Here is an 11,223-nt window from a genome sequence, read left to right on the forward strand (position 1 = left end):
GTGGGCACTTGAAGCCCAGTCCATGATGGCAGCTGCCAGTCACTGTTAGCAGGAGTCTGTGTGCCCCCCGATGAGCACATATGCAGGTGTCCTGGGATTGAATGCTGTGTGGCCTCAGATAAATTACTCAGCCTCTCTGGGCCTCAGCTGATATGCATGAAGTTCTTAGAACAGTACCACAGTTGGCTGGGCACAGTGGCTCACACCTGTAATCCCAGGACTTTGGGAGGCTGAGGTGGGTGGATGAGCTGAGGTCAGAAGTTCAAGACCAGCCTGGCCAACATGGTGAAACCCCATCGGTACTAAAAATACAAAAATTAGCCAGGAATGGTGGTGAGTGCCTGTAATCCTAGCTCCTCAGGAGGCTGAGGCACGAGAATTGCTTCAACCTGGAGGCAGAGGCTGCAGTGTGCCAAGATCGTGCCACCGCACTCCAGCCTGGGAGACAGAGGAAGACTGGCTCAAAAAGAAAAGAAAAGAAGTGATGTCTGTTCTTTTTATTCTTTTTTTTTTTTGAGACAGAGTTTTGCTCTGTCACCCAGGCTGGAGTGGTATAATCATAGCTCAGTGCAGCCTCAAATTCCCAGGCTCAAGTGATCCTCCCAGCTTACCCTCCCAAGTAGCTGGGACTACAGGCATGCACCACCATGCCTGGCTAATTTTTTTTCTTTTTTTTTTTGAGATGGAGTCTCGTTCTCTTGCCAGGCTGAAATGCAGTGCACGATCTCAGCTCACTGCAACCTCCACCTTCTGTGTTCAAGTGATTCTCTTGCCTCAGCCTCCCAAGTAGCTGGGACTACAGGCGCGTGCCACCACACCCAGCTAATTTTTGTACTTTTAGTAGAGACGGGGTTTCACAACGTTGGCCAAGATGGCCTCAATCTCTTAACCTTGTGATCCACCCACCTCTGCCTCCCAAAGTGCTGGGATTACAGGCATGGAGCCACCATGCCTGGTTTCAATTTTTAAAAATTTTTTTGTAGAAACAGGATCTCACTCTGTTGCCTAGGCTGTTCTCAAAATCCTGGCCTCAGGCAATCCTCCCACCTTGGCCTCCCAAAGTGCTGAGATTATTCTGATTAAAATTGATGATAGAGAATAGATAATGAGGGAGAAACCAGTACTACCATGCGGAGCTTCAAGAACAGGGTTCTTCTGCCATCTGGAGAGTGGTACTGGAGCTTCCTGTGCCAAGAAGTGGCTGCATGAAGTCCCTGGGGCAGCCCGAAATTCCAGCCCCAACTGGGCCCCTCAACAATTGTGTGACCGTGGGGTGGGTCAGTGCTGGTGGTCCTGGCGGTCCCTCTTGGTCCTGATGTAGCCTGGCTTCTGTCTATTCTAGTCTTTTTTTTCTTTTTTTTCTTTTTTGGAGATGGAGTTTCGCTCTTGTCACCCAGGCTGGAGTGCAGTGGTGCAATCTCAGCTCACTGTAACCTCCCCACCTCCCAGGTTCAAGCAATTTTTGTGCCTCAGCCTCCAGAGGAGCTACAATTACAGGCACCGATCACCACACCCAGCTAATTTTTTTGTTGTTTTTGTTTTTTTGAGACAGGCTCGCTCTGTTGCCCAGGCTGGAGTGCAGTGGTGCGGTCTTGGCTCACTGCAACCTCCGCCTCCAGGGTTCAAGACGTTCTCCTGCCTCAGCCTCCCAAGAGGCTGGGACTACAGGCGCCTGCCACATGCCAGTCTAATTTTTTGTATATTTAGTAGAGATGGGGTTTCACCATGTTGGCCAGGCTGATCTCTAACTTCTGACTTCAGGCGATCCGCCCACCTCAGCCTCCCAAAGTGCTAGGATTACAGGTGCGAGTCATCACTGCTGGCTTGGAGATTTGCTTTTTTTCACTCTGCATAAATTAATATAATTTTTTTTTTTTGAGACAAGGTCTGACTGCTACCCAGGCTGAAATGCAGTGGCTCGATCATAGCTCATTGCAGCCTTCAACTTCTGAGCTGAAGGGATCCTCCTGCCTCAGCCTCCCAAATAGCTGGGACTGCAGGCGCGCACCACAACACTGGCCAATTTTTTTTTTTTTAAACAGAATCTCACTTTTGTCGCAGTCTTGCAGTGGTGAAATCTCGGCTCACTGCAACCTCTGCCTCCCAGTTTCAAGAGATTCTCCTGCCTCAGCCTCCTGAGTAGCTGGGACTACAGGCGTGTGCCACTGCACCTGGCTAATTTTTTTTTTTTTGTATTTTTAGCAGAGATGGTTTCTCCATGGTCACCAGGCTGGTTTCGAGCTCCTGACCTCAAGTGATCCACGTGTCTCAGCCTTCCAAAGTGCTGGGATTACTGGCATGAGCCACTGTGCCTGGCTGACACTGGCTAATTTTTTAAAAAATTGTTTGGTAGAGACCGGGTCTCCCTATGTTGCCCAGGCTGGGCTCAAGTGATCCTCCCGCCTTAGCCTCCCAAAGTGCTGGAACTATAGGGGGCAAGCCACCGTGCCCGTCCCTTAATGTTTTTAACTAGCTGCATGTGACAAGTGTATAGGACAGTGCAGTTCTGGAGAGTTCTGTGGGACGTAGTTCCTGGGGAGGATGGCAGTAGGATGTGCTAACTTACGGTGGGCGTGGCTGTCAGGATCCCAGGGGGAAGTCGATACAGGGCACTCAGCTCAGAGATGATGGAAGCACCTCTGACTGGCGCTCTCCCATCTCCCTCCGGCCCCAGGTCCAGTGGCTCTTGGACAACTATGAGACAGCCGAGGGCGTGAGTCTGCCACGGAGCACCCTCTACTGCCACTACCTTCTGCACTGCCAGGAGCAGAAACTGGAGCCCGTCAATGCCGCCTCCTTCGGCAAGCTCATCCGCTCCGTCTTCATGGGCCTGCGAACCCGCCGTCTGGGCACCAGGTAGGGCCATCCGTCTACTCCCGGCAGCCCCTGGGGAATTGGGGGGCACACTGAGACCCACCCCCACTCCAGGTCATCTCAGGCACTCCAGCCCAGCCCAGCCCATCCCCACCACCTCTACAAACCTCCTCAACACACCTGCTGACTCCCAGCCCAGGGCCTTTGCACTGGCGGTGCCTACCGCCTCATGTGCTTCTACCCCATCTTACTCACACGCCCCCTGGCGGCCTCAACTAAAACTGCAGGCTTCCTCTGTCACTGGCCTGTCATCCCCAACCCTACTTCATTTTTCTCCTTAGCCTTGAGCACCCGCCTACCTGCCTTTTTTTTTTTTTTTTTTTTTTTTTTGGGAGACAGAGTCTCACTCTGTGATCCAGGCTGGAGTGCAGTGACTCAATCTCGGCTCACCAAAACCTCCACCCCGCTGGGTTCAAGCAATTCTCTGGAGTAGCTTCAGCATCTTGAGTAGCTTGGGACTTAGAAGCAATGCACAACCATGCCCAGCTAATTTTTTTTTTTTTTTGAGATGTAGTCTTGCTCTGTCACCCAGGCTGGAGTGCAGTGGTTTGATCTTGGTTCACTGTAACCTCCACCTCCTGGGTTCAAGCAATTTTCCTGCCTCAGCCTCCTGAGTAGCTGGGATTACAGGCACGCACCACTATGCCTGGCTAATTTTTATATTTTTAGTAGAGATGGGGTTTCACCATGTTGGCCAGGCTGGTCTCAAACTCCTGACCTCGTGATCCGCCCCCTCATTGGCCAGGCTGGCCCAAACTCCTGACCTTGTGATCTGCCCACCTTGGCCTCCCAAAGTGCTGGGATTACAGGCGTGAGCCACTGCACCTGGCTAGCCCAGCTGATTTTCAAAAAATATTTTTAGTAGCCAGGCGAAGTGGCTGATGCCTGTAATCTGAGCACTTTGGGAGGCTGAGATGGATGGATCGCAAGGTCAGAAGATCGAGACCATCCTGGCTAACATGGTGAAACCCCATCTCTACTAAAAATACAAAAAATTAGCCGAGCATGGTGGCAGGCACCTATAATCCCAGCTACTCAGGAGGCTGAGACAGGAGAATCGCTTGAACCCAGGAGGCAGAGGTTGCAGTGAAGCTGAGAGCATGCCACTGCACTCCAGCCTGGGTGACAGTGTGAGACTCTGTCTCAAAAAAAAAAAAAATTATTTTTAGTCAGAGACAGGGTTTCACTATGCCCAAAGTGCTGGGATTACAGCCATGAGTCACCGCGCTCAGCCCGCACGTGCCATTTACGTGACTTATTTCAAATTGTTCTGGTCCGTCTGCAATGCTCGTACCTTGATGATGCAGGGTTGAACCTAGTCAGTGCTTAATCAGAGCCTGTGAATCAGTGAATTCATGTGGGAAGGAACAAGGAGCCATCATCCCATGAACCTGCCCCTTTCTTCCTTTCCTTTGCAACCCCATGGCTGCCCCCTGCTCATCTCTTGGCTCCTGTTCCCAGGTTCAGCGTCACCCCATTCAGTCATTGATAGCCACTGCCCCTGTGCCTCTTCAGTACAGCACCCCCGGCTCTGCAGGGCAGGGCTCTCTCCATCTGTCCCCCTGATAGAGGAGATGGGTGTGCTGTGAGGCACTCCATACCCTGCCAGCCAGCAGACCCCCAGCCCAGCCCTTACCCTCCACCTTCCTCCCAGGGGCAACTCCAAGTACCACTACTATGGCCTGCGAATCAAGGCCAGCTCACCACTGCTGCGGCTGATGGAGGACCAGCAGCACATGGCCATGCGGGGCCAGCCCTTCTCGCAGAAGCAGAGGTACAAGGGCAGGGCTGGAGCCGGGGCAGGGCAGGCAGGGAAGGACACGCAGGCCATCCCCCAGCTGGCCCGCCTACCCATTCTCCTCCAGGCTCAAGCCCATCCAGAAGATGGAAGGCATGACCAACGGCGTGGCGGTAGGGCAGCAGCAGAGCACGGGGCTGTCGGACATCAGTGCGCAGGTGCAGCAGTACCAGCAGTTCCTGGGTAAGACCTCCTGCCCCTGCCTGTGTAGGCGGTTCCCAAAGCCAAGTGGCAGCCGGCAGCCTCTGAGCCAGGGGAGGGCTTGGTGAGAGATGCCTGAGGACCAGCAGGGGTTGTGTGAGACATCAGTCTCCGTCCACAGTGACAATTCTGTCTCCAGAATTTTTCTTCAAGGTAGATTCTCATTTCTTTCAATGCAAAGCATTTCTCTGGGGGTTTGAGCTCCCCAATCAATCCCCTTTTTGCTACATGAGATTTTATTTTATTTTATTTGAGATGGAGTCTCACTCTGTCACCCAGGCTGGAGTCTAATGGCCTGATCTCGGCTCACTGCAATCTCCGCCTCCCAGGTTCAAGCGATTTCTCCTGCCTCAGCCTCCTGAGTAGCTGAGATTACAGGCACCTGTCACCACCCACAGCTAATTTTTTTATTAGAGACGGGGTTTTACCATGTTGGTCAGGCTGGTCTCGAACTCCTGACCTCGTGATCCACCTGCCTCGGCCTCCCAAAGTGCAAATGTGAGCCACCGCACCTGACAGAGATTTTATTTTTTAATTTTTGTTTTTTTTTTTTGAGACAGATTCTCTCTGTTGCTGAGGCTAGAGTGCAATGGCACCATCCTGGCTCACTGCAACCTCCGCCTCCTGGGTTCAAGCGATTCTCCTGCCTCAGCCTCCTGAGTAGCTAGGACTATAGGCATATGCCACCACGCTCGGCTAATTTTGGTATTTTTAGTAGAGATGGGGTTTCACCACATTGGCCAGGCTGGTCTTGAACTTCTGACCTCAAGTGATTCTCCCCGCTTGGCCTCCCAAAGTGCTGGGATTACAGGCCTGAGCTGCCACACCTGGCCTACCTGAGATTTCAGATCCTACCCAGATGGTCATGGTTACTTGTTAGAGATGTGACGGGTCAGGTCCTCCTCCTTCGTGAGTCCTGTGAGGGCCACTCCTTTTCCCATTCAGCTATCCCACAGCCATGGTGTCCATGGGGGAGGGGGCAAGTGCCATGCTAGGACCACTCACTTGCCAAGAAGGCAGGCAGTACCCAGTGTTTCTAAAAGTAAGCTTTAAAAAAAAAAATAAGCCAGGTGCAGTGGCTCACATCTGTAATCCCAGCACTTGGGGAGGCTAAGGCAGGAGGAATCGCTTGAGGTCAAGAGTTCGAGACCAGCCTGGCCAACATGGTGAAACTCTGTCTCTACTAAAAATACCAAAATAAGCCAGGTGTGGTGGTGGGTGCCTGTAATTCCAGCTACTCAGGAGGCTGAGGCAGGAGAACTGCTTGAACTAGGGAGGTGGAGGTTGCAGTGAGCCAAGATCAAACCACTGCACTCCAGCCTGGGTGACAGAGTGAGTGAAACTCTGTCTCAAGAAAATAAAAAAGGCTGGTACAGTGGCTCATGCATGGAATCCCAGCATTTTGGAAGGCCAAGGCAGGAAAAGTTGCTTGTCCAGGAGTTTGAGACCAGACTGGGCAACATAGCAAGATCCCTCCCCTCCTTTTTTTTTTTTTTTTTAAAAAAACGAAGAAGACAAAGTAAAAATCCATGAAAACAAGGCCGAAGGATGCTAAGTAAACAAGCAAAGCCTTGGAGCCCATAGTCCAGCCACACATCCTCAATCCTGAGCACGTAGCAACTAATTTCCTCATCTGCTTAGGAGGCCTCGATGTCCCACGTGTCCCTTCTGTGTCTGGGGACCTAGGGGAGGGTGGAGAACAATTCTGGCAGAGTCGAGGGGCATCCCCAGGGTGACTGTCCATGGCTAGTCCCCACTTGGGGGCAGAGTCCTGTGGTCCTGACTGCAGCCTGGGGGCCACCCACTCCTGGCCAGGTGGGTGCAGGGTTGCAGCCGGGACTCAGGCCCATGTCCTGAGGGCTGGTACAGTGCCGCCACTCAGCAGACAGGCAGGGCTGGTATAAGACCCTCCATCCTCTCTGCCAGAGGAGCGTGGGCTCTCAAGTTCCCCCTGTCCTGGGCCCCTCGCCAGGCACTCGCCCCCTCCCCCCCACCATGCCTTGTCCCTCACAGGCACATGGGGGACCCCGGCCTGGCGGGAAGGTGATGACAACTAAGTAGGACCCCAGGGTGGGCCGGCAGGCGGGGTGACGGGCCTCTTGGTTTTTCCCGGCCTCCAGATGCCTCTCGGAGCCTCCCGGACTTCACAGAGCTCGACCTCCAGGGCAAGGTGCTGCCCGAGGGTGTCGGACCCGGGGACATCAAAGCCTTCCAGGTCCTGTACCGGGAACACTGTGAGGTAGGGTGGCCAGGTGGGCAGGCGAGCGGGCGGGGACGAGGCCACTGGCATGAGAAGGCCACACTGCCCCTCAGCCTCCCTGAGCCTCCGCCTCTGCCACAGGCCATCGTCGACGTCATGGTGAACCTGCAATTCACCCTGGTGGAGACGCTGTGGAAGACCTTCTGGAGGTACAACCTCAGCCAGCCCAGCGAGGCGCCGCCACTGGCCGTGTGAGTGTCACCCAGCGACACGGGAAGGGCGAGGTGGGAGGAGGGCATGACCCCCAGTTGATTTTGACACCCAGGGTTGGGGTGCCTGCTTGTCCCCTGCAGTTTGTGGGGTGCACATGCCCCTCACTGTGTAGAATGTGTGTGTGTAACCGCCCGATGCTCAGGGCCAGGGCTGGCGTGCCTGACCAAGCCCAGGCGTGGGGCACGGCACCATCTCCTCCCTGGAGTGGCGGGTTCTGGGATCTATTTGACCCCTGGATCCCATCCGACCCCTTGAGCCTGTGCCAGCTGGACCCTGGGGATCCTTGGGAGGCAGGAGGTGCTTACCTGACCCTGGGTGGGGGATGGGGGTACCTGTGTGCCTCTGACACTGGGGGCAGGGCCACAGACTGCCCCAGTGACCCTGGCTTGGGGACAGGGTGTACTTGTGCCTTTATAGCACTTGGGACAGGACCCTAGAGTGACCCAGTGACCCAGGGTGGGAGTAAGGGGGTACCTGTGCCTTCTGACGCTGGGAGTAGAAACACAGTGTGCCCCAGTGACCCTGGGTTGGGAACAAGGGGGTACCTGTTCCCTTCTGACAATGGAGTCAGGACCATAGAGTGCCCCAGTGACCCGGGGTGGGGTGGGTACTCACAGGCATGACGAGGCCGAGAAGCGGCTGCCCAAAGCCATCCTGGTGCTCCTCTCCAAGTTCGAGCCCGTGCTCCAATGGACCAAGCACTGTGACAACGTGCTGTACCAGGGCCTGGTGGAAATTCTCATCCCCGACGTGCTGCGGCCCATCCCCAGTGAGTGCTTGGCCTCCTCGGCACCCCCTGGCACCCATATGCCCACCCTGCCCTGACCGCCCCCCTCACTGCCTCTCCCCACAGGTGCCTTGACCCAAGCAATCCGGAACTTTGCCAAGAGCCTGGAGAGCTGGCTCACCCACGCCATGGTCAACATCCCCGAGGAGATGCTGCGGGTGAAGGTGAGGGTGTGGAGGGTCCCTTCCTCCTAGCTCTGGGGCTTAGGCCTCGTCTCCTCTGCTCCCAATGGCAGTAAGATTTGTTCCCACGCCTGTTTTGGGGATGCTGCCTATCAGGAAAGGGGAAGTCTCCTCTGCCTTGGGGAGTGCCCTGGGTGTCGTCTTTATAAACCAGTGTCCTCCAGCACCCACTTCTGAAATGCAAACTTTTTGTGGCGTTATTGTACTCAACACAGCATCTTTAAAAAATAAAAACCAACTGCAAATGTACAGTAGTTCCCTATTCAGACAAGCCTTGCTAGAAAGTGCCTCAGGTGTGCAGAAATAGATAAAACTTCAGAAAGCCAACAGCATCTGTGAGGAAACATAACACTTGCCGTTTTCATCAATACCGCACATTCGCTGACTACTTAGATGTTAGGAATTTGGTGGGATGTGCTTGGGCAACAAAATGAAACAAAAAGCCGCCACTGGACACGGGGCAGAGATGGGCCTGCGGAGACAGCAGACGCCAGCACCAGGAGCAGACCCGTCGGAAGAACCGGCAAGACTCACGCATTCACGTATTCCCCCAACCTCCTTCTCATACACAGCAATGAACCAGGTGGACAAAACCCCTGTCCTCTCCCAAGCTGAGATTCCAGGCTATGAAAGCAAACGAGATGGGGCACAGTGGCTCACGCCGTACTCCCAGCGCTTTGGGAGCCGAGGCGGGCGGGTCACCTGAGGTCACGTCACTTGAGGCCAGCCTGGCCAACGTGGTGAAACCCCGTCTCTACTTAAAATAGAAAAATTAGCCGGGCATAGTGGTGTGTGCCTGTGGTCCCAGCTCCTCGGGAGGCTGAGGCACAAGAATAGCTTGAACCTGGGAGGCGGAGGTTGCAGTGAGTCGAGATTGTGTTACTGCACTCCAGCCTGGGCGACAGAGGGAGATTTCTGAGACTCAGTCTCAAAAAAAAAAGAAAAAAGAAAATGAAACGTTTGTCAAAGCAGTGTTCACCCTTTCTACCGCAGCGCCCTCCATATTTTCTATTGTGTACTTTCCTTGAAAAAAAAAAAAAAAAAAAACGGGCGCAGTGTCTCACGCCTGTAATCCCAGCACTTTGGGAGGCCAGGCGGGCGGATCATGAGGTCAGGAGTTTGAGACCAGCCTGGTCAACATGGTGAAACCCCATCTCTATTAAAAATACAAAAATCATGCATATATGTAGGGCATAATAGTTTTTAAAAAATACAAAAATCAGCCGGGTGTGGTGGCGGGCACCTGTAATCCCAGCTACTCGGGAGGCTGAGGCAGGAGAGTTGCTTGAGGTTGCAGTGAGCTGAGATCGTGCCACTGCACTCCACCCTGGGCAACAGAGCGTGACTCCGTCTAAAAAAAAAAAAAGATTGACTCTTTCTGGCCGGTGGCTCATTCCCAACAGTTTGGGAGGCTGAGGCAGGAGGATGACTTGAAGCTAGAAGTTTGAGACCAATCTGGCAACATGGCGAGACCCTGTCTCAATTGTTGTTTTTTTAAAAATAAAAAATTTTTTAAAATACTGTGCCCTGGTCAGAACACAGTAAACTGAATTGGGGAGAGGGGCGGCGCTTGTGAGTGTACACCCAAAGTTTGAAGGTTCCAACCCTTCTGTGTCCCAACAGAAGTAGCGAGGCACATCCCTCCTTTTTTAGCAAAAAGGAAACAGGCTTGGCGAAGTTGCAGCGAGGTGGGGCTAAGGCTGGTGGGCTGGGGTTCCTCGGAAGCAGCAAGCCCCCCATCCCTGCATGCAGGTGGCCGCGGCCGGCGCCTTCGCACAGACACTGCGGCGCTACACGTCTCTCAACCACCTGGCGCAGGCAGCGCGCGCTGTGTTGCAGAACACCGCGCAGATCAATCAGATGCTGAGCGACCTCAACCGCGTGGACTTCGCCAACGTGCAGGTGAGCGCGGGGCGGGGCGGGTGAGCGAGGGGCAGCCCGGCGGGGCGCTCCAGGCCGGGGTGATGGTGGCTGAGCCCCGGGCACCTGCCCGTCTGCACGCTGTGCCGCAGGAACAGGCCTCGTGGGTGTGCCGCTGCGAGGACCGCGTGGTGCAGCGGCTGGAGCAGGACTTCAAGGTGACGCTGCAGCAGCAGAACTCGCTGGAGCAGTGGGCGGCCTGGCTGGACGGTGTGGTGAGCCAGGTGCTCAAGCCCTACCAGGGCAGCGCCGGCTTCCCCAAGGCCGCCAAACTCTTCCTCCTCAAGTGGTCCTTCTACAGGTGCGCTGGCGGTGGGTTCGGGCCTGGGCGGCACCAGGGAAGTCCCCGCGTCCCTGGGGGGCTCAGGTACTCTTCTACAAAGACCCGAGCCTGCAGGCTGGCTGGCTGGGGCCCTGGACTCTCTACCATGTTCGCCCCAGGGAAGTCTGTGCGGTGTCCAGGCTGGTCGCTGAGTTGGTGCGAGGCCGGGCGCATCGCGGTGGGGAGGGGGCAAGGGGTTGGGCGGGGCGGGGCCTGACTGTCTTCTCTGTTGCCCTCCCCAGCTCCATGGTGATACGTGACCTGACCCTGCGCAGCGCGGCCAGCTTCGGCTCCTTCCACCTCATCCGGCTGCTTTACGACGAGTACATGTACTACCTGATCGAGCACCGTGTAGCCCAGGCCAAGGGCGAAACCCCCATCGCCGTCATGGGCGAGGTGCGCACAGCAGGGAACTGGGGCCGTGCGAGCGGAGTGCCAGGTGGCAGGACCCTCACCGTTTTTCTTCTCTCTTCCCTCTAGTTCGCCAATCTGGCCACCTCCCTGAATCCCCTGGACCCCGACAAAGGTAGGTGAAGCGTGTTCCCACCCAGGGCGCGGGGTCGTGGGGGTGGCAGACAACCGAGGGGCTAGGGTGGAGGAGGAAGCCGCGGGGCCCCGGGGGCGTTGCCACCCCACCCCGAGCCGGACTTGGTCCCTGTGCCCCAG

The 11,223-nt window shown here is 55.3% G+C and overlaps 1 protein-coding gene across 3 annotated transcripts in view; it reads left to right on the forward strand.

The window, feature by feature from the left end:
• Nucleotides 1-11,223, forward strand: part of RFX1 (regulatory factor X1) — a 62,148-nt gene that overhangs the window by 49,636 nt on the left and 1,289 nt on the right. For all 3 annotated transcript variants that reach the window (XM_012457819.2, XM_012457818.3, XM_064381766.1), the window contains exons 10-20: nucleotides 2,675-2,856; nucleotides 4,529-4,648; nucleotides 4,740-4,855; nucleotides 6,994-7,112; nucleotides 7,215-7,324; nucleotides 7,964-8,115; nucleotides 8,200-8,297; nucleotides 10,068-10,217; nucleotides 10,328-10,536; nucleotides 10,800-10,953; nucleotides 11,038-11,083. In XM_012457819.2, the coding sequence (XP_012313242.2) occupies nucleotides 2,675-2,856; nucleotides 4,529-4,648; nucleotides 4,740-4,855; nucleotides 6,994-7,112; nucleotides 7,215-7,324; nucleotides 7,964-8,115; nucleotides 8,200-8,297; nucleotides 10,068-10,217; nucleotides 10,328-10,536; nucleotides 10,800-10,953; nucleotides 11,038-11,083 (1,456 nt within the window). The remainder of the gene's footprint in view (nucleotides 1-2,674; nucleotides 2,857-4,528; nucleotides 4,649-4,739; nucleotides 4,856-6,993; nucleotides 7,113-7,214; nucleotides 7,325-7,963; nucleotides 8,116-8,199; nucleotides 8,298-10,067; nucleotides 10,218-10,327; nucleotides 10,537-10,799; nucleotides 10,954-11,037; nucleotides 11,084-11,223) is intronic.

Source organism: Aotus nancymaae, unplaced genomic scaffold (genome assembly GCF_030222135.1).
Source record: "Aotus nancymaae isolate 86718 unplaced genomic scaffold, 86718_ANA_hifiasm-v0.15.2.pri h1tg000028l, whole genome shotgun sequence".
Classification (NCBI taxonomy): Eukaryota; Metazoa; Chordata; class Mammalia; order Primates; family Aotidae; genus Aotus; species Aotus nancymaae.